This window comes from Bacillus rossius, chromosome 6, assembly GCF_032445375.1.
Source record: "Bacillus rossius redtenbacheri isolate Brsri chromosome 6, Brsri_v3, whole genome shotgun sequence".
Lineage (NCBI taxonomy): Eukaryota > Metazoa > Arthropoda > Insecta > Phasmatodea > Bacillidae > Bacillus > Bacillus rossius.
Genome location: NC_086334.1, coordinates 69,240,146 through 69,261,464, shown reverse-complemented (window position 1 = coordinate 69,261,464; position 21,319 = coordinate 69,240,146). Strand labels below are relative to the sequence as shown.

The following is a 21,319-nucleotide window of genomic DNA, read 5'->3' as shown; positions in this document are numbered from 1 at the left end:
GGGGCAACAGCCTTGAGGATAGCCCTCTCATCCTGAGTGGACAGAGAGCAGTTATGATTGCCCTCCCAGCCTGAGTGATCAGGAGGCATCAGCCTTGAGGATAGCCCTCCCAGCCTGAGTGATCAGGGGACATCAGCCTTGAGGATAGCCCTCCTGGCCTGAGTGAACAGAGGGAATCAGCCTTGAGGATAGCCCTCCCATACTGAGTGATCAGGAGGCATCAGCGTTTAGGATAGCCCTCCCAGCCTGAGTGATCAGGGGACATCAGCCTTGAGGATAGCCCTCCCATACTGAGTGATCAGGAGGCATCAATCTTGAGGATAGCCCTCCCGGCCTGAGTGAACAGAGGGCATCAGCCTTGAGGATAGCCCTCCCATACTGAGTGATCAGGAGGCATCAGCCTTGAGGATAGCCCTCCCGGCCTGAGTGAACAGAGGGAATCAGCCTTGAGGATAGCCCTCCCATACTGAGTGATCAGGAGGCATCAGCCTTGAGGATAGCCCTACCGGCCTGAGTGAACAGAGGGCATCAGCCTTGAGGATAGCCCTCCCATCCTGAATGATCAGGAGGCATCAGCCTTGAGGATAGCCCTCCCAGCCTGAGTGAACAGAGAGCATCAGCCTTGAGGATAGCCCTCCCGGCCTGAGTGAACAGAGGGAATCAGCCTTGAGGATAGCCCTCCCATACTGAGTGATCAGGAGGCATCAGCCTTGAGGATAGCCCTCCCATACTGAGTGATCAGGAGGCATCAGCCTTGAGGATAGCCCTCCCAGCCTAGTGAACAGAGAGCATCAGCCTTGAGGATAGCCCTCCCGGCCTGAGTGAACAGAGGGAATCAGCCTTGAGGATAGCCCTCCCATACTGAGTGATCAGGAGGCATCAGCCTTGAGGATAGCCCTACCGGCCTGAGTGAACAGAGGGCATCAGCCTTGAGGATAGCCCTCCCATCCTGAATGATCAGGAGGCATCAGCCTTGAGGATAGCCCTCCCATACTGAGTGATCAGGGGACATCAGCCTTGAGTATAGCCCTCCCAGCCTGAGGGATCAGGAGGCTACAGCCTTGAGGATAATTCTCTTATCCTGAGTGAACTGAGAGCAGTTATGATTGACCTTCCAGTCTGAGTGATCAGGGGGCAACAGCCTTGAGGATAGCCCTCTCATCCTGAGTGGACAGAGAGCAGTTATGATTGCCCTCCCAGCCTGAGTGATCAGGAGGCATCAGCCTTGAGGATAGCCCTCCCAGCCTGAGTGATCAGGAGGCCACAGCCTTGAGGATGATTCTCTTATCCTGAGTGAACAGAGAGCAGTTATGATTGCCCTCCCAGCCTGAGTGATCAGGAGGCATCAGCCTTGAGGATAGCCCTCCCGGCCTGAGTGAACAGAGGGAATCAGCCTTGAGGATAGCCCTCCCATACTGAGTGATCAGGAGGCATCAGCGTTTAGGATAGCCCTCCCAGCCTGAGTGATCAGGGGACATCAGCCTTCAGGATAGCCCTCCCATACTGAGTGATCAGGAGGCATCAATCTTGAGGATAGCCCTCCCGGCCTGAGTGAACAGAGGGCATCAGCCTTGAGGATAGCCCTCCTGGCCTGAGTGAACAGAGGGAATCAGCCTTGAGGATAGCCCTCCCATACTGAGTGATCATGAGGCAACAGCGTTTAGGATAGCCCTCCCAGCCTGAGTGATCAGGGGAAATCAGCCTTGAGGATAGCCCTCCCATACTGAGTGATCAGGAGGCATCAATCTTGAGGATAGCCCTCCCGGCCTGAGTGAACAGAGGGCATCAGCCTTGAGGATAGCCCTCCCATACTGAGTGATCAGGAGGCATCAGCCTTGAGGATAGCCCTCCCAGCCTGAGTGAACAGAGAGCATCAGCCTTGAGGATAGCCCCGCCCGGCCTGAGTGAACAGAGGGAATCAGCCTTGAGGATAGCCCTCCCATACTGAGTGATAAGGAGGCATCAGCCTTGAGGATAGCCCTCCCAGCCTGAGTGAACAGAGAGCATCAGCCTTGAGGATAGCCCTCCCATACTGAGTGATCAGAAGGCATCAGCCTTGAGGATAGCCCTCCCATACTGAATGATCAGGAGGCATCAGCCTTGAGGATAGCCTTCCCGGCCTGAGTGAACAGAGGGAATCAGCCTTGAGGATAGCCCTCCCATACTGAGTGATCAGGAGGCATCAGCCTTGAGGATAGCCCTCCCAGCCTGAGTGAACAGAGAGCATCAGCCTTGAGGATAGCCCTCCCATACTGAGTGATCAGGAGGCATCAGCCTTGAGGATAGCCCTCCCGGCCTGAGTGAACAGAGGGAAACAGCCTTGAGGATAGCCCTCCCATACTGAGTGATCAGGAGGCATCAGACTTGAGGATAGACCTCCCGGCCTGAGTGAACAGAGGGAATCAGCCTTGAGGATAGCCCTCCCATCCTGAATGATCAAGAGGCATCAGCCTTGAGGATAGCCCTCCCATACTGAGTGATCAGGGGACATCAGCCTTGAGTATAGCCCTCCCAGCCTGAGTGATCAGGAGGCCACAGCCTTGAGGATAATTCTCTTATCCTGAGTGAACAGAGAGCAGTTATGATTGACCTTCCAGTCTGAGTGATCAGGGGGCAACAGCCTTGAGGATAGCCCTCTCATCCTGAGTGGACAGAGAGCAGTTATGATTGACCTTCCAGCCTTAGTGATCAGGGGACAATAGTCTTGAGGATAGCCCTCCCATCCTGAGTGATCAGGGGACATCAGCCTTGAGGATAGCCCTCCCATACTGAGTAATCAGGGGACATCAGCCTTGAGGATAGCCCTCCCATACTGAGTGATCAGGGGACATCAGCCTTGAGGATAGCCCTCCCAGCCTGAGGGATCAGGGGACATCAGCCTTGAGGATAGCCCTCCCGTACTGAGTGATCAGGAGGCATCAGCCTTGAGGATAGCCCTCCCGGCCTGAGTGAACAGAGGGCATCAGCCTCGAGGATAGCCCTCCCATCCTGAATGATCAGGAGGCATCAGCCTTGAGGATAGCCCTCCCATACTGAGTGATCAGGGGACATCAGCCTTGAGTATAGCCCTCCCAGCCTGAGTGATCAGGAGGCCACAGCCTTGAGGATAATTCTCTTATCCTGAGTGAACAGAGAGCAGTTATGATTGACCTCCAGCCTGATGTATCAGGGGGCATCAGCCTTGAGGATAGCCCTCTCATCCTGAGTGGACAGAGAGCAGTTATGATTGACCTTCCAGCCTGAGTGATCAGGGGGCAACAGCCTTGAGGATAGCCCTCCCATCCTGAGTGAACAGAGAGCAGTTATGATTGACCTTCCAGCCTGAGTGATCAGGGGGCAACAGCCTTGAGGATATCCCTCCCATCCTGAGTGAACAGAGAGCAGTTATGATTGACCTTCCAGTCTGAGTGATCAGGGGGCAACAGCCTTGAGGATAGCCCTCTCATCCTGAGTGGACAGAGAGCAGTTATGATTGCCCTCCCAGCCTGAGTGATCAGGAGGCCACAGCCTTGAGGATAATTCTCTTATCCTGAGTGAACAGAGAGCAGTTATGATTGACCTTCCAGTCTGAGTGATCAGGGGGCAACAGCCTTGAGGATATCCCTCCCATCCTGAGTGAACAGAGAGCAGTTATGATTGACCTTCCAGCCTGAGTGATCAGGGGGCAACAGCCTTGAGGATAGCCCTCCCATCCTGAGTGAACAGAGAGCAGTTATGATTGACCTTCCAGCCTGAGTGATCAGGGGGCAACAGCCTTGAGGATAGCCCTCTCATCCTGAGTGAACAGAGAGCAGTTATGATTGACATTGAAGCCTGAGTGATCAGGGGACATCAACCTTGAGGATAGCCCTCTCATCCTGAGTGAACAGAGAGCAGTTATGATTGACCTTCCAGCCTTAGTGATCAGGGGGAAATAGTCTTGAGGTTAGCCCTCCCATATTGAGTGAACAGAGTGCAGTTATGATTGAACTTCCAGCCTGAGTGATCAGGGGGAAACAGCCTTGAGGATAGCCCTCTCATCCTGAGTGAACAGAGAGCAGTTATGATTGACCTTCCAGCCTTAGTGATCAGAGGGCAATAGTCTTGAGGATAGCCCTCCCATCTTAGGTGAACTGAGAGCAGTTATGATTGACCTTCCAGCCTTAGTGATCAGGGGGAAATAGTCTCTAGGTTAGCCCTTCCATCCTGAGTGAACAGAGTGCAGTTATGATTGACCTTCCAGCCTGAGTGATCAGGGGGAAACAGCCTTGAGGATAGCCCTCTCATCCTGAGTGAACAGAGAGCAGTTATGATTGACATTCCAGCCTGAGTGATCAGGGGACATCAACCTTGAGGATAGCCCTCTCATCCTGAGTGAACAGAGAGCAGTTATGATTGACCTTCCAGCCTTAGTGATCAGGGGGAAATAGTCTTGAGGTTAGCCCTCCCATCCTGAGTGAACAGAGTGCAGTTATGATTGACCTTCCAGCCTGAGTGATCAGGGGGAAACAGCCTTGAGGATAGCCCTCTCATCCTGAGTGAACAGAGAGCAGTTATGATTGACCTTCCAGCCTTAGTGATCAGGGGGAAATAGTCTTGAGGTTAGCCCTCCCATCCTGAGTGAACAGAGAGCAGTTATGTTTGACCTTCCAGCCTTAGTGATCAGGGGGCAACAGCCTTGAGAATAGCCCTCTCATCCTGAGTGAACAGAGTGCAGTTATGATTGACCTTCCAGCCTGAGTGATCAGGGGGAAACAGCCTTGAGGATAGCCCTCTCATCCTGAGTGAACAGAGAGCAGTTATGATTGACATTCCAGCCTGAGTGATCAGGGGACATCAACCTTGAGGATAGCCCTCTCATCCTGAGTGAACAGAGAGCAGTTATGCTTGACCTTCCAGCCTTAGTGATCAGGGGGAAATAGTCTTGAGGTTAGCCCTCCCATCCTGAGTGAACAGAGTGCAGTTATGATTGACCTTCCAGCCTGAGTGATCAGGGGGAAACAGCCTTGAGGATAGCCCTCTCATCCTGAGTGAACAGAGAGCAGTTATGATTGACCTTCCAGCCTTAGTGATCAGGGGGAAATAGTCTTGAGGTTAGCCCTCCCATCCTGAGTGAACAGAGAGCAGTTATGATTGACCTTGAAGCCTGAGTGATCAGGGGACATCAACCTTGAGGTTAGCCCTCCCATCCTGAGTGAATAGAGAGCAGTTATGATTGACCTTCCCTGAGTGATCAGGGGGACACAGCCTTGAGGATAGCCCTCCCATTATGAGTGAACAGAGAGCAGTTATGATTGACCTCCCAGCCTGAGTGATCAGGGGGAAACAGCCTTGAGGATAGCCCTCTCATCCTGAGTGAACAGAGAGCAGTTATGATTGACCTTCTAGCCTTAGTGATCAGGGGGCAATAGTCTTGAGGATAGCCCTCCCATTATGAGTGAACAGAGAGCAGTTATGATTGACCTCCCAGCCTGAGGTATCAGGGGGCATCAGCCTTGAGGATAGCCCTCTCATCCTGAGTGAACAGAGAGCAGTTATGATTGACCTTCCAGCCTTAGTGATCAGGGGGAAATAGTCTTGAGGTTAGCCCTCCCATCCTGAGTGAACAGAGTGCAGTTATGATTGACCTTCCAGCCTTAGTGATCAGGGGGAAATAGTCTTGAGGTTAGCCCTCCCATCCTGAGTGAACAGAGAGCAGTTATGATTGACCTTCCAGCCTTAGTGATCAGGGGGAAATAGTCTTGAGGTTAGCCCTCCCATCCTGAGTGAACAGAGAGCAGTTATGATTGACCTTCCAGCCTTAGTGATCAGGGGGAAATAGTCTTGAGGTTAGCCCTCCCATCCTGAGTGAACAGAGAGCAGTTATGATTGACCTTCCAGCCTTAGTGATCAGGGGGAAATAGTCTTGAGGTTAGCCCTCCCATCCTGAGTGAACAGAGAGCAGTTATGATTGACCTTCCAGCCTTAGTGATCATAGGGCAATAGTCTTGAGGTTAGCCCTCCCATCCTGAGTGAACAGAGTGCAGTTATGATTGACCTTCCAGCCTTAGTGATCAGGGGGAAATAGTCTTGAGGTTAGCCCTCCCATCCTGAGTGAACAGAGTGCAGTTATGATTGACCTTCCAGCCTTAGTGATCAGGGGGCAATAGTCTTGAGGTTAGCCCTCCCATCCTGAGTGAACAGAGAGCAGTTATGATTGACCTTCCAGCCTTAGTGATCAGGGGGCAATAGTCTTGAGGTTAGCCCTCCCATCCTGAGTGCAGTTATGATTGACCTCCCAGCCTGAGGTATCAGGGGGCATCAGCCTTGAGGATAGCCGGGTTAGGAACGAAAGCACAGTGTCTTACCACCAAGCTCCACGATTACGTGCATCATTTGTATATCGATGTAATAATCATATATTTATTACGGGATTTGGGACATAGACACGTGTCCCAGGTTTATAATTTGTTCGTAATGGTCACTTAGGACGAGTTAAATGTACATATAGTACTGATTCATTTAATATTGCTACAAGTTTTTAATAGCGAGTTGTTAGGGTTGGAGGAATGATTTGACAAAAGCATATTTTTTTACTCTTGATTTATTACTTATTCAAATTTCACATATCAAAAGTTTATTTACAACCCTACGTCAAAACACTTCATAGTTTTATTTAAAATCTCTTCTAATTAACATCACACTACCAATAAAAATAAAAATTAAATGTTTGTACATTGTACACAGGTTGACACAGCGGGCTCTGGATAGTCCCGCCACAGCTACTCTTGCGTGCCTAATATTCGCACGGGTCTTGTCTGACTGCCGACGGGCTGTGCAGTCTTCACCCCAGTTTGCCATCTGCCGCAAGAATGCATGGACGCACCCCAAACCGGAGAGAGCCAGAGTGAACCAAGAGTGCCAGTGTGAGCCAGATTAAGACAGAAAATGAGGGAGTGAACTGACTGAGAGCCATCCTTCTGAGTATTATTATTTTACTGTGATCATAACCATTCTTTTTTTTTTTTACGTGTAGACATCCTAGCTAATGGTATACGGCATTTGTTAGGAGTACTTTCGGGGAAATGGAACGGAAATCGAAGAACGGAAATGTGTTACAAAGATGGCGGATCCACATCTATCAACATAAACCCGTACAAAGTCACTTTCGTACCTATTAGGAGACATACAAAACGTATTGGTGTGGCAAATGAAACTTTAAAATAGCGAAACTACCCTGGAATATATTTGGTAAACTAAAATACTCATGGTAAATGTTGTAATAAGTTTTAAAGTACATAAGAAAACTGGTATTACAATAAGCATAATTCTACTAAATTCTCAAGAGACTTAGTAGCACAGCAGTCGCGCGCGCTTGTTAACTCCTAGGGATGTGGTTAACAATCTCGTTACGTTTTACAACAATATTATACTATAGTAATGTTGAATCAGTTCAATAAGTTTTTTTTGTAGGAAGTATTTACAGAATGACTTCAATCGTTTCGTTTGAGTAAAAATAAATACACAAACATTAACTTAGTGTAAAAATATGTGTTTCAAAAATGTTTCAGGAAGATATTTAGGTAATGCCATAGAAGTATAACGTCTAATGTGTGCGGAAACTTGATAGTATTAACTGTTTAGTGAAGTTTAACCAGATGGGCAGTATTTTAATAAAATTCCTTGTCGAAAATCACACCCTAAGTCGGGATTTTATATGTGCCGTTTCTAATAGTTAAAATCTCTGATTGTTTCGTGTTGCTAATTGCTTGATGTAAGCTATTGGACATACGCCATTGCTAAACACATGTATGTCTGTAGAAGAAAACTACAAAAAAAACAATAATGACAAAAACACAAATTAAGCAAAAAATTGCTGTTGACAGGATATAAACACCACACAATACTCCACAACAGGAATATGGTCAACAAACAAAGAAAAAAAAATTTTTTCTCTTTGATTTGTGTTTTTGTCATTTGTGTTTTTTTGTAGTTTTCTTCTGCAGACATACATGTGTTTAGCAATGGCGTATGTCCAAAAGCTTACATCAATTCATGCACTCCCATTGCACAAATCTTTCAAAGATAATTGCTAATTGCTTTCTGCATTTGATGTGGCAAGCACGTTTACGATTCAGGCAGCGAATTCCAGCGGCAGGCGCAAACAGTATGTGTGTGATTTGCGTCCAGAATATTGGGAATTTGAAAAGCGACTATTTTATTTATCAGTTCATACGTAACACTCGGCAATATTTAAAAAAAATTCTATGTTACATTTTGTGTCCTAGTTTCGTATTTATAAGTTTTATGTGCAACATGAACAACACGAGAACACATGGGTTCGCTTGATGTCGAGTTTAAATGTTCACACACAACTGGCGAGTGCTGCAAGAATCGCTCACTTTGTGACGTGATAACGTCTTAGAAATCGATGAACGCCGGCTGCACGCACGAAAAAGCATGACTCATTGTCACGTTCCGCCTGAGCCGAGTGTGCAAGAACCGGACAACCACCTTGCGAGAAAATCTTCTATAATATGAAACAGGTTAAGGCGGGCTTTTTAACTAATTGTTCGTGATTATTTTTAAACAAATTATTTAAATTAAATTTGCAAATACTGCAAATAATATTTGAAAATTAATGTTTTCTTATGACGTTATCACGTAAAATTATCGTCCGTAAAGTAGTTGCCTGCCCGCCGCCAGCACCCATGCCGCCTGTCCGCGACTCCACTGTTCCCCCCCCCCCCCCCATGGGGTGGAGCGCTCTGCCGCGGAACGAGGAACGAAGGCAGAACATAAACAAGCATGCCGAGAAAATAGCATGTCTTTTTTGATGCTGCCCTAAAGCACCAATAGATTTTTCTAAAGTGTTTTAATAAATATTCTACATACAACCATTCTATGACATCCATTCTCTGACTTCCAACACGATGATATTCAGCTCTTCAACATATGACTTAGACAAATAACATTTTCTTATAACTATAAAAAAGTAATATACATTTCATTTTTAAAATCGTGAGATGTCGTGAAAAATAAATGTAAAAAGATTGAATAACTTATAAACGAATAATGAAAATTACAATATAAGAGCAGATATAAATTGAACGATAATAGTTCAAAATAATACAAAACATATTTTAATTCATAAAATATAATAAAACTAAAATCGGAGACTCGATATAACTTTTATAAATACATTCACGACCGCTGTATTATTTTTAATTGTCCTACATTATTTGAAAATATTTTTTTTTTGTTCAAACGATACAGATTTTCGGAAATTGCTTGGAATAAATTCACGAGTGGCTATATATATATATATATATATATATATATATATATATATATATATATATATATACATATATATAATTTTCTGCCAACCACTACATTATTTGCCGTCAATTTGCAATGCATGTGTATAAAAGGAGACTGGTGTCAGGCGGGCGGGGTCGGGCGCACCTCCCCCGCCTCCCAGCATCAGGGGGCGCCGGCCGGCGAGGGCGCCACGAAGGGCGTCCAGCGCAGGAAGGCGGGGTCGATCTCCTTGTGCACCGCGCCGCGCCTCTTCACGCGCTCCTTGTACTCGTCGATCACGTCCTGCAACACGCCCACACGCCCACACTGTCATTCCCCTCCGTGCTCCAGCAACATGGCAACACTGTACTTTCTCACTGCCATTATTCTTCTCGCAAACTGCTGGACAGATATCTTCATAAATATCAGTTCACTTGCTTACATTATCGAAACAATTTGATTAAAAATAATAGTATAATAAAAATAACCCTGTTTGTTTTGTATTTGTTTAATGTATACTTTATGATAAACGTGTCCTCCTTGATTATAAAAAGGAATAAATAATTGGTTGTGTGTAAAGTCGGTTTACGGACGATAGTTTAACGTGACAACGTCATAACAAAACATTGATGAAATGATTGCATACTTTATGAATAAAATTGAATCATTTTTATTTTAATAATAAAAGAATAAATACTTGAAATTATACTAGTAATCAGATTTTTAAAATGCAAGAATAATTATATTGCCGAAATTGTTGTTGTAATAAGCAATGAAAACCACATTAACTTTTCACTTCACTTTATAAACAGTCGAGTGGAAGAGAGATAGATGCGGCGCAAGCGTACAATGAGCGCAACGGGACACAGCGTAACGGGACACAGAGTAACTGAAGAATGTGCGTAACGGGACACTTTTTCGTGCGTGCAGCCGGCGTTCATCGATTTATTAGACGTCACGTCAAAAACATACATTTACAAATGTTTCATTTATAACTAATGAGTTACAGTGAGATGATAAGCAGGGATACTGCAGACATGCCACTGACCTGCTTCTTGAGGATGATGTGCTTGCCCTTCCAGTACTTCATCATGCCCAGCGCCTGCAGCGTGCTCACGATGTCGTACGAGTTGATGGCCATCTCCTGGCTGATGTCTGCAACAGTCACACTTCTCAGGTACTTCACTGGATATTGCTTAGAATCGATTCGTAAATAAGCCATTATTTCTCGTAAAACATAAAGGATAAAAAAAAGTGGTTATTGTGGGTTATCCTTAAGAGATAGACATATACCATCGCAAACTTTTTTGTAGACCTTTTTAAGGTGTACAATACTGTAGTAGACATTATTTTGATCTATTTCGTAGGGTTCAGCCAGTGTTGGCAATGTAAGCGCAAAAAAATCTGTTTATTTGCATCACATTAGAAACCTCTAAAATTATCGGTGTTTCTCTACTATAAATCTTTCTCTTGAATCACTCTATTTATTAAAAAAGAACGCATCAAAATCCGTTGCGTAGTTTTAAAGATCTAAGCATACATAGGGACAGACAGCGACTTTGTTTCATGCTATGTAGTGATTATCCTCTTATTCCCCAGAGACTTAGTAGCGCGGCAGAGCGAGCGCTTGGGAACCGCAAGGGATGTGGTTCAAAATCTCGCCACTAGAAATTTTTTTCTTCTTAATATCGTTGAAATATGATAGTAGTGTAAAATAGGGCATATGGGGACAATGTATTTCTTATGAGATATAGCTTGGTGGCTTACTCAGTTGTGACTTAACAATCATAGGAATTCGGCCATTTTCCGGCGTTTACGCCGCTCGTTGCTTATGATCGGGACCTCTAAGCCATCTTGGATGATGCCACATCTGCCATCTTGGAATCAGCAATTTTACAAATCCGAAATTATTAAGCTAGATATTCCGAAAAAAAATATCAATATTCATAAAAAAATCACTTATTAATTTACTGATTGATTAAATTGAATTCCGCCCTTCTTTAGATTCTTGCTAAACGCTATACAATTTAATTTAAGTTAAAAAATACTTATTTAATGAAATATGGTAAAAAATACTAAGAGAGGCATTAATTCCTCATTTACCATCCTTCAATTGATTCGATCGATTCCTGTACTTCATTCGATCCCTGGACGATGCAAAAAAGTTAATTTTAGAGGAAAAAAAACTTATACAAAGATTATGATGAAAAAATCTAAAAACTGCTTAGATTCCTAACCTACCAACCTCCAGTAAGATGCTGACGACATAATTGCCGAAATCTTGTAGATTCGTAATAATCAACCTGGAAATTAGGAAAGAATTTAAAATCATTTAAAAATTCAGCAATTAATTTACTGATATATTCCTGTACACGGTTTAATACCAAGCAGTACAGAGTTAATTAAATTGATTTATTATACTGTTACGAACGCGAGACCAGACCGCGATGCCAGGCTCGGAGCTGGCTGGCGGCCTGCACGGCCACTGGCGTCACGCGCCGTGTCACGTGCCGTGCACTGGCGTATGGCATGCCACGCGCGCCTGGCCGGATTACAAGGACCGTCGCTACCCCCTCATCCCTCCGCTCCCCGCGCAACTACCTTCCTCGGCGCTGAGCGGCCTCGGGAATCCCGCGGGCCGCCGCGCGGAGTGGCGTGAGCAAGCGACGCTATTCTCGATGGTTCGGGCGTCGGGTCGGCCCGGGACGCGACTCTTCACAGCCGCTCTTGTCGGTTCGAGAAGGACGCCACAGTACTTGAGCAGCGACGCTGGTCTCCGCGGGGGACGGTGAGTATGAGTGCCACGTGAATGCCGCGAGTGAGGCGAGAGTCCCGCGACGAGTGCCGTGTTCCGAGCGAGTTACGCGAGTTCCGCGAGTTCCGAGCGAGTTCCGAGCGAGTTCCGCGAGTTCCGCGAGTTCCGAGCGAGTTCCGAGCGAGTTCCGCGAGTTCCGCGCGAGTTCCGCGCGAGTTCCGCGCGAGTTCCGCGAGTTCCGCGCGAGTTCCGCGCGAGTTCCGCGAGAGTTCCGCGCGAGTTCCGCGAGAGTTCCGCGCGAGTTCCGCGCGAGTTCCGCGCGAGTTCCGCGCGAGTTCCACGAGTTCCGCGCGAGTTCCGCGAGTTCCGCGAGTTCCGAGCGAGTTCCGAGCGAGTTCCGAGCGAGTTCCGAGCGAGTTCCGAGCGAGTTCCGAGCGAGTTCCGCGAGTTCCGCGAGTTCCGCGAGTTCCGAGCGAGTTCCGAGCGAGTTCCGCGAGTTCCGCGAGCGAAGGGAAGTGTAACATCGGGGAAGCGGGTAAGAAACACCCCCCCCCCCCCTCCTTCTTGAGAGTGGCGCGAAGCGGAGTTCGACTGGATCGCAAGAGTGCGACTGAGTGGCGCGAGACTGTGTGTGTGGACAGGCGCGTGGTAAGGGGCGAACCACTGTTGAGCCTAGCTCCAGTGCGGAGTGCGAACTGTGGGACTTGAAAGACATTTAGTGGCTTCAGAATAAACATTTTTAAGTGCTAGTAATTTTTTGATCAAACATTTCGAAGAAAAATTATTTATTTTTAATGTAAATATTAGTAATTAAAAAAAACGTAATAAAATTTAATAGGACTATCCCTTACGAACCCAGTTTCCCCCCAAATTAAATCGTAACAATACATTAAACAGTCTAAGGTCCGGGATACAATAACTAAAACATCACAATTATCACATGAAACAGCAGGACGGAGGAGTTAGCACACACCAAGTGTCAGTCAATCATGCAATAAGGACCATGTGATCGATACACCCACACCAACTTTGTATTTTTTTTCCTTGTCTAATGTAGAAAAATAAGTTCAACTACATGCGAATTAAAAAGTATTCACATACAACTAGTCAAAGTACCTAAATTCAAGCAAGTTAACCAGAATGTTTTTAAAAAAATTCTCAAGGCTAGAGGTGCAGGTTTGCATAAACTTGAGGCGACTAACCACCTGCTCGCCTCGCTTCCCGGCCATCACGCCAATACGCGAACACTCCGCTGAATATACAACCCAGTACATGAAAAATACTTGTTGGAACGGCATAAAAGTACAAAAAAAAAGGAGGGGGGTTTCTGTAAAGTCGGTTTACGGGTATTAATTTTACGTGATAACGTTTTTACGTTGTATGTGTGGCCCGGCTAAGTACACAGAGAAACGTATAAAAAAAATTTAAAAAAAGACAAACAATGTTCTTTAGGAATTTTTCATTACGATGGTTGCGTTCTACGTTTTTTTGGAAATAAAAGAGTTTATTAAATTACTTTCGTTTATTACTTTCCAAAAAAAAAAATATTTTTTCTCATCGTTACATGGCATCAGTACACAATTTTACACATGAATTTAGTTCGAAAAACAAAACTTTGTTACTTGTACAATTTTGTTTTTGTTTTTCTTATACAAATTTTAACGATGTCTTTGAATTTTGATAGGATGAGAGTAGTATGTAAATGGGCATACTGGATCAGGCCTCAGGCGGTGGTGGTGGTGTCGGTGTCCGCCATCTTGGATTTGTGACGTCACGGCGGCAAAAATTCCTCAAAATTCCTCAAAAATGACTCAAAATGACTCAAAATTTCCCGTTTTAAGAAAAAATTTCCCGTTTTCGAGGGAAAAATTCCCGTTTCGAGGAAAAATTTCCCGTTTTATTCCTTAAAAATCCCAGCGGCTGAAAATTCCTAAAACTGGCTTAAGCATCCTTAACTCAAGCCAACGTTAAGCCATTTATAGGATTATGACGTCACCGTTGCAATTTCCGTTACGCCCGCCATCTTTAACTTTTTTACTACCCGATTTTAATGAAAAAATTTAAAATTTATAAAAAAATTAAATTAATAAAATTTTAATATATTTTTTATAAAAAATATACTTTTTAGACATGGAGTTAGGAGTCCTCGGTTCGAACCCGACGAGGTCAAAAAAACTAAAAATGGCGACAGGCTCCTTCCACCACGGAAGTCACCTACAGACTAACCTACCACCACCAATAACAAGGTCAACTAGTATGATGTCATGTCCGCCATCTTGTCTTCGTCTGCTGGTAACCATCATCATCTTGTTATCGCTGACACCATGTTAGTTTAATTCTTATCCGCTAGAGTGCAGTAATCATTTATTATTGCTGTGTCACCCGCCATCTTGTCATTTGGCAGCCATCTTGAAAATCCGTAATTATTTAGCTAGAAATTCGGGAAAAAATTCAAAATTCATTAAATAAATCACTCATTAATTTACAGATTGATTCGATCAGTTTCAGTCCTTGGTTCGATACCCGATCGATGCAATAATGTTTAATTTGATGTAAAAAAATAATAATTTCATTATTCCATGTTCAACATTCTTAAAGAGACATTAAAACCTCTACTGTCATCATCATCCTATAAGCCATCAACACCAACATATTGGTAATTCATAATTTTAATGCTAGAGATTCGGGAAAAAGTTCAGAAATCATTAAATAAATTTCCAATCAATGTACTGATTAATTAGATCGACTTAGGTCCTTGGTACGATTCTGGACGATGAAAAAAAATAACAATTTAACCTAATAGTAACAGGTTCGAGGAATTAAACACCACAAGTTCTTTCACAAACATAATATTTATTACATAATTTCTATTCTACTACAGGATCACTTACGAAAGCCAGAAAATTTACAATCATTTAGTTCCGCAGCGGTGTGAAATGACTAATTCTTAGCTCCAATCGGTTTATACTAGACAGAGTCCAGCCAGAACCTTTACAGACATAGTTCTCCTCTTCTTGACAGAGTTTCTGGATTCCGTTTTTAACAGTTTGCTTCACATCGTCAGAACTGTAAATTACTGCAGCCGATGTCTTGAATGCACACTTCTTCACTTTGTCATCTAACGGATACGGCTTTCCATATAGACAGTCCAACCACAAGTTATATTTCAAAGGTCCGTTTGTCGCTACGTCATCAGTAAGCTGATTGATTATGTTCTGTCTAATATCATCAAGAAAAGTACAAATGTCCTTCGACTCACCGAACGTATTTAGATAATAATAGTCTTTCAACGTTCCACGAAATGCAGACTGCGCCAAGTAGAAGCCATTATCGTTTACTTGTAATGCACCGAACACAGTCTTAGGTTTAGTTCCATGTCCAGACGTCATAGCAATCGGTTGCTGCACATCGGTTTTCTTGCTTGTACGCTCACGAGTCTCCAATCTAAAGCGAGGAGTCGAAATGTTGACAGGTAGTTCAGCAGGAGCACAGACTCCACCTTTACATTTTTTCGCATGATGTCGCAAACTGTCAATTCGAGTAAACCATTTAAGGCACTCATCACAGCGAAACTTCATTCGAGAAGGATTCTTCGTGCATTTGCTCCGCTCATGTCTTCGTGCATCATGGGAAAATGCGAACGACGTATCACAGTAGCTGCAAGGATACCGTGGTGATGAAGACGAGCCTTTCAGACCTGATCCAGATACAGGCGTTGCAACAGTAGTACCATTTCCAGGCATACTCTTATGCACATCGATGCATCGTTGTTGCGCCGAAACCTTTACTTTCTGCCGCACAGCAGGACCTTTGCATGCCTTCATGTGCGTTTTCATATTATCTTTTCTGGCAAACTGCTTATGACATTTCTCACAAACAAACATTTTACGATATAGGTTCTTGACACATTCGCTCCTCTCGTGTCGTCGAGCATTGCTGCTGTTTGAGAAAATCTTGTCACAGTAACAGCACCGATGTTCGTTAGTTGTTGTCGATTCGGCATCCATTGAAGCCTCCATCGAGGGCGAAACGAAGTTCGTCGAGTTTTCCTGCACAGCCAGCACTACCGGCATTAAAGTCTCTTCTGCTGGTGGTATCGCGTCTGATGAAGTCTCCTCCAGTGTTGTCAGAGACGTTGTCAACGGAATCTGCTCCTTCTCCGTCGTAGCTGTCGTCAAGGTTCCCGTAGTCGACGGTACAACCTCCATCGAGTTCGACGTTAAAGACGGTAAAGATGCCATCGAGGTCTCAAGAACAGCTAATTGACACGACTTATGCACCAGAAGAAACAAACTAGACGATCCTTACACCGCCGACGTCAGTAACAAACTGAGCGACCTACTGTCTAGGACTCGCTTATATACATGCACCGTATGGAATAATACGCTAGTCAAATCAAGAACCATTTACAATAATACTAGAGTCAAATCTACAAATTAAAAAAGAGGATCATTTGATCGAAAAAAAAAATCGATCTCTCCAATATACGCCAGGCTCCAAGAGCTACAATTCACTTCATCAGATCCATCTACATTTTGCTCCTATGCTTCAATTGACCATTAGCTGCAAGCGCTCCAACAGCTCCATCAGCTCCAACACGTAATTTACGCAATGTACGCACAATACATGCAATTTACATGCAATAAATGTAATGATCACACAGTACACACAGGAAACTGAACGTACACACAGTACACACAGGAAACGGAACGTACACATAGTACACACAGGAAACTGAACGTACACACAGTACACGCAGGAAACTGAATGTTCACACAGTACACGCAGGAAACTGAACGTACACACAGTACACACAGGAAACGGAACGTACACACAGTACACACAGGAAATGGAACGTACACACAGTACACACAGGAAATGGAACGTACACACAGTACACACAGGAAATGGAACGTACACACAGTACACACAGGAAACAGAACGTGCACACAGTACACACAGGAAACGAAACGTACACACAGTAAACACAGGAAACGAAACGTATACACACAGTACACACAGAAAACGGAACGTACACACAGTACACACAGGAAACAGAACGTACACACAGGAAACGAAACGTACACACAGTACACACAGGAAAGGAAACGTATACACACATTACACACAGGAAACGGAATGATCACACATACATTAGCGGAAACACACAGGCTTAGTTGGAAATCAGAATACAAGAAATAAAAACATTTAATTTTTACTTTCAATATTTAATTACTTCTCAACATTACACAAATACAAGTAAAAGAAGCCATTATTGTATGTAGCCAGCTTTCCTCAGTTCCTTGAGTATGAAGGATATTTCTTTGATACACGAATAGTTTCCTGCACAAAGCGAGCCATGTAGAAGTCTTAGCCGATCAACCAATATGTTTGGATCTTTCCATGATGTGTAATCAATCTCTTCTACCACCATCTTACTTGCTTGTTTATTATAAATACTGTTAATATCACAATCGTCCCAGTGATCATAATAAGCATTATCAGATTTATTTATTATAACACGACGTTTCCATCGTTTCGGTCTCAGGACATCGCCACATTCTTCGATCTTGTCAGCTCTAGGTGCTTCATCACAGTCTATGCCTTTGTCAACAGCCTCAGAGTCACTGTAACAATCACTGTAGAAGACATCCTCTTCACCCAGATTACCGTATGAATTCGCTATCGATGATGTCGAAGTGTCTTCATCGTCTTCATGCTTCCTTTTTAGGAGTCCATCATTTTTACAAAGAATGGAGGATCTACTGAATATAGGCTTAAATGTATTCTCACTTTTCACGGTGTTGATACTTCCATTAGTTTCAGTCTTCCCGAAGCCATTAGCATCCTTCAATTTATGTTCTTCCTCACGATCGGGTGAGCTAATACCATCACGCTCAGGACAAGGAAAATTATTGTCGTAATGCAGATCACTCTTCTTTAGTCTAGTGGATCCATCGGTGTCCTCTATGCCGTAAGTAGTCTTGACTTTACATGTTCTACCATGTCTTTTTAAGCTGTCAATTCGTGTAAACAACCTGCTACAACGATTACAGCTTAACATGTTGCGTAGTGGGTTTCTAGCACAATCATTCTTCTCATGACGTCTAGCATTCCTTCTCATGGCAAAATCCTTGCCACAGTATCTACAGCGGCTTCCTTCCGATTCAGCTGCAGATAACAAACCACGATCCATGGTAGCTTCTGTGACTAATGTTAGATACAAACTGTCAGTTTTCTCCAATTGGAACCATTTCTTAAATAGAGTTTTTGAAATATTTCATCAGCGAGAGTTAAGTTATCTAATGCAAAGCAAATTGATGCAAGTAGTTCTGGCTGTCGTCAACAGATGTCGCCACGTGTTGCTTGCAGGTAAATAATATCTATTTCATTAATGTGGGATGCGGAACGCTCACTATCGATCGCAAAGGGAGGTTGGCTTCGACAGTATCCAAGGAGAAAAAAATTCGTCCTTCCTGCTAGTGCTTCTCAGATTTCTCACGGTCCGCCATCTTGGATTGCGACGTCACGGCGGCCATCTTGGATGGGTGTGACCTTGACCTTTGACCAAAACCGCAGGAATGATCGCAAGCACACGGAGAAAACCATCATAATATTGGCAAGAATAATCAGGAGCACACGGAGAAAACCACCATAATATTGACAAGAATAATCGGAAGCACACGGAGAAAACCGCCACAAGTTTTCTTTGATATCATGAAAATACAAAATAATAATAAAAAAATTAAAAATAAAAACGAAAAAAAATTCAAACATTCTGCTAGCTTGTGAACTTCTCATTGTTGAGCAAAGATAGAGTTCTAGTACAAGCTAGCAGAATGTTTGAATTTTTTTTCGTTTTTATTTTTAATTTTTTTATTATTTTTTTGTATTTTTCGGTTTTCTCCGTGTGCTTCCGATTATTCTTGTCAATATTATGGTGGTTTTCTCCGTGTGCTCCTGATTATTCTTGCCAATATTATGATGGTTTTCTCCGTGTGCTTGCGATCATTCCTGCGGTTTTGGTCAAAGGTCAAGGTCACACCCATCCAAGATGGCCGCCGTGACGTCGCAATCCAAGATGGCGGACCGTGAGAAATCTGAGAAGCACTAGCAGGAAGGACGAATTTTTTTCTCCTTGGATACTGTCGAAGCCAACCTCCCTTTGCGATCGATAGTGAGCGTTCCGCATCCCACATTAATGAAATAGATATTATTTACCTGCAAGCAACACGTGGCGACATCTGTTGACGACAGCCAGAACTACTTGCATCAATTTGCTTTGCATTAGATAACTTAACTCTCGCTGATGAAATATTTCAAAAACTCTATTTAAGAAATGGTTCCAATTGGAGAAAACTGACAGTTTGTATCTAACATTAGTCACAGAAGCTACCATGGATCGTGGTTTGTTATCTGCAGCTGAATCGGAAGGAAGCCGCTGTAGATACTGTGGCAAGGATTTTGCCATGAGAAGGAATGCTAGACGTCATGAGAAGAATGATTGTGCTAGAAACCCACTACGCAACATGTTAAGCTGTAATCGTTGTAGCAGGTTGTTTACACGAATTGACAGCTTAAAAAGACATGGTAGAACATGTAAAGTCAAGACTACTTACGGCATAGAGGACACCGATGGATCCACTAGACTAAAGAAGAGTGATCTGCATTACGACAATAATTTTCCTTGTCCTGAGCGTGATGGTATTAGCTCACCCGATCGTGAGGAAGAACATAAATTGAAGGATGCTAATGGCTTCGGGAAGACTGAAACTAATGGAAGTATCAACACCGTGAAAAGTGAGAATACATTTAAGCCTATATTCAGTAGATCCTCCATTCTTTGTAAAAATGATGGACTCCTAAAAAGGAAGCATGAAGACGATGAAGACACTTCGACATCATCGATAGCGAATTCATACGGTAATCTGGGTGAAGAGGATGTCTTCTACAGTGATTGTTACAGTGACTCTGAGGCTGTTGACAAAGGCATAGACTGTGATGAAGCACCTAGAGCTGACAAGATCGAAGAATGTGGCGATGTCCTGAGACCGAAACGATGGAAACGTCGTGTTATAATAAATAAATCTGATAATGCTTATTATGATCACTGGGACGATTGTGATATTAACAGTATTTATAATAAACAAGCAAGTAAGATGGTGGTAGAAGAGATTGATTACACATCATGGAAAGATCCAAACATATTGGTTGATCGGCTAAGACTTCTACATGGCTCGCTTTGTGCAGGAAACTATTTGTGTATCAAAGAAATATCCTTCATACTCAAGGAACTGAGGAAAGCTGGCTACATACAATAATGGCTTCTTTTACTTGTATTTGTGTAATGTTGAGAAGTAATTAAATATTGAAAGTAAAAATTAAATGTTTTTATTTCTTGTATTCTGATTTCCAACTAAGCCTGTGTGTTTCCGCTAATGTATGTGTGATCATTCCGTTTCCTGTGTGTAATGTGTGTATACGTTTCCTTTCCTGTGTGTACTGTGTGTACGTTTCGTTTCCTGTGTGTACGTTCTGTTTCCTGTGTGTACTGTGTGTACGTTCCGTTTTCTGTGTGTACTGTGTGTATACGTTTCGTTTCCTGTGTTTACTGTGTGTACGTTTCGTTTCCTGTGTGTACTGTGTGCACGTTCTGTTTCCTGTGTGTACTGTGTGTACGTTCCATTTCCTGTGTGTACTGTGTGTACGTTCCGTTTCCTGTGTGTACGTTCAGTTTCCTGCGTGTACTGTGTGAACATTCAGTTTCCTGCGTGTACTGTGTGTACGTTCAGTTTCCTGTGTGTACTATGTGTACGTTCCGTTTCCTGTGTGTACTGTGTGTACGTTCAGTTTCCTGTGTGTACTGTGTGATCATTACATTTATTGCATGTAAATTGCATGTATTGTGCGTACATTGCGTAAATTACGTGTTGGAGCTGATGGAGCTGTTGGAGCGCTTGCAGCTAATGGTCAATTGAAGCATAGGAGCAAAATGTAGATGGATCTGATGAAGTGAATTGTAGCTCTTGGAGCCTGGCGTATATTGGAGAGATCGATTTTTTTTTTCGATCAAATGATCCTCTTTTTTAATTTGTAGATTTGACTCTAGTATTATTGTAAATGGTTCTTGATTTGACTAGCGTATTATTCCATACGGTGCATGTATATAAGCGAGTCCTAGACAGTAGGTCGCTCAGTTTGTTACTGACGTCGGCGGTGTAAGGATCGTCTAGTTTGTTTCTTCTGGTGCATAAGTCGTGTCAATTAGCTGTTCTTGAGACCTCGATGGCATCTTTACCGTCT

General features: G+C 43.7%; 1 protein-coding gene across 1 annotated transcript in view; it reads right to left on the bottom strand.

Annotated features, from left to right (window-relative positions):
- Nucleotides 1-9,291: 9,291 nt before the first annotated feature.
- LOC134533285 (histone acetyltransferase KAT7) overlaps nucleotides 9,292-21,319 on the bottom strand; it is a 438,198-nt gene continuing 426,170 nt past the window's right edge. The window contains exons 10-11 of the mRNA XM_063370739.1: nucleotides 10,310-10,416; nucleotides 9,292-9,564 (exon numbers count right to left, since the gene is read on the bottom strand). Coding sequence (XP_063226809.1) covers nucleotides 9,445-9,564; nucleotides 10,310-10,416 — 227 coding nt within the window. The 3' untranslated portion in view covers nucleotides 9,292-9,444. The remainder of the gene's footprint in view (nucleotides 9,565-10,309; nucleotides 10,417-21,319) is intronic.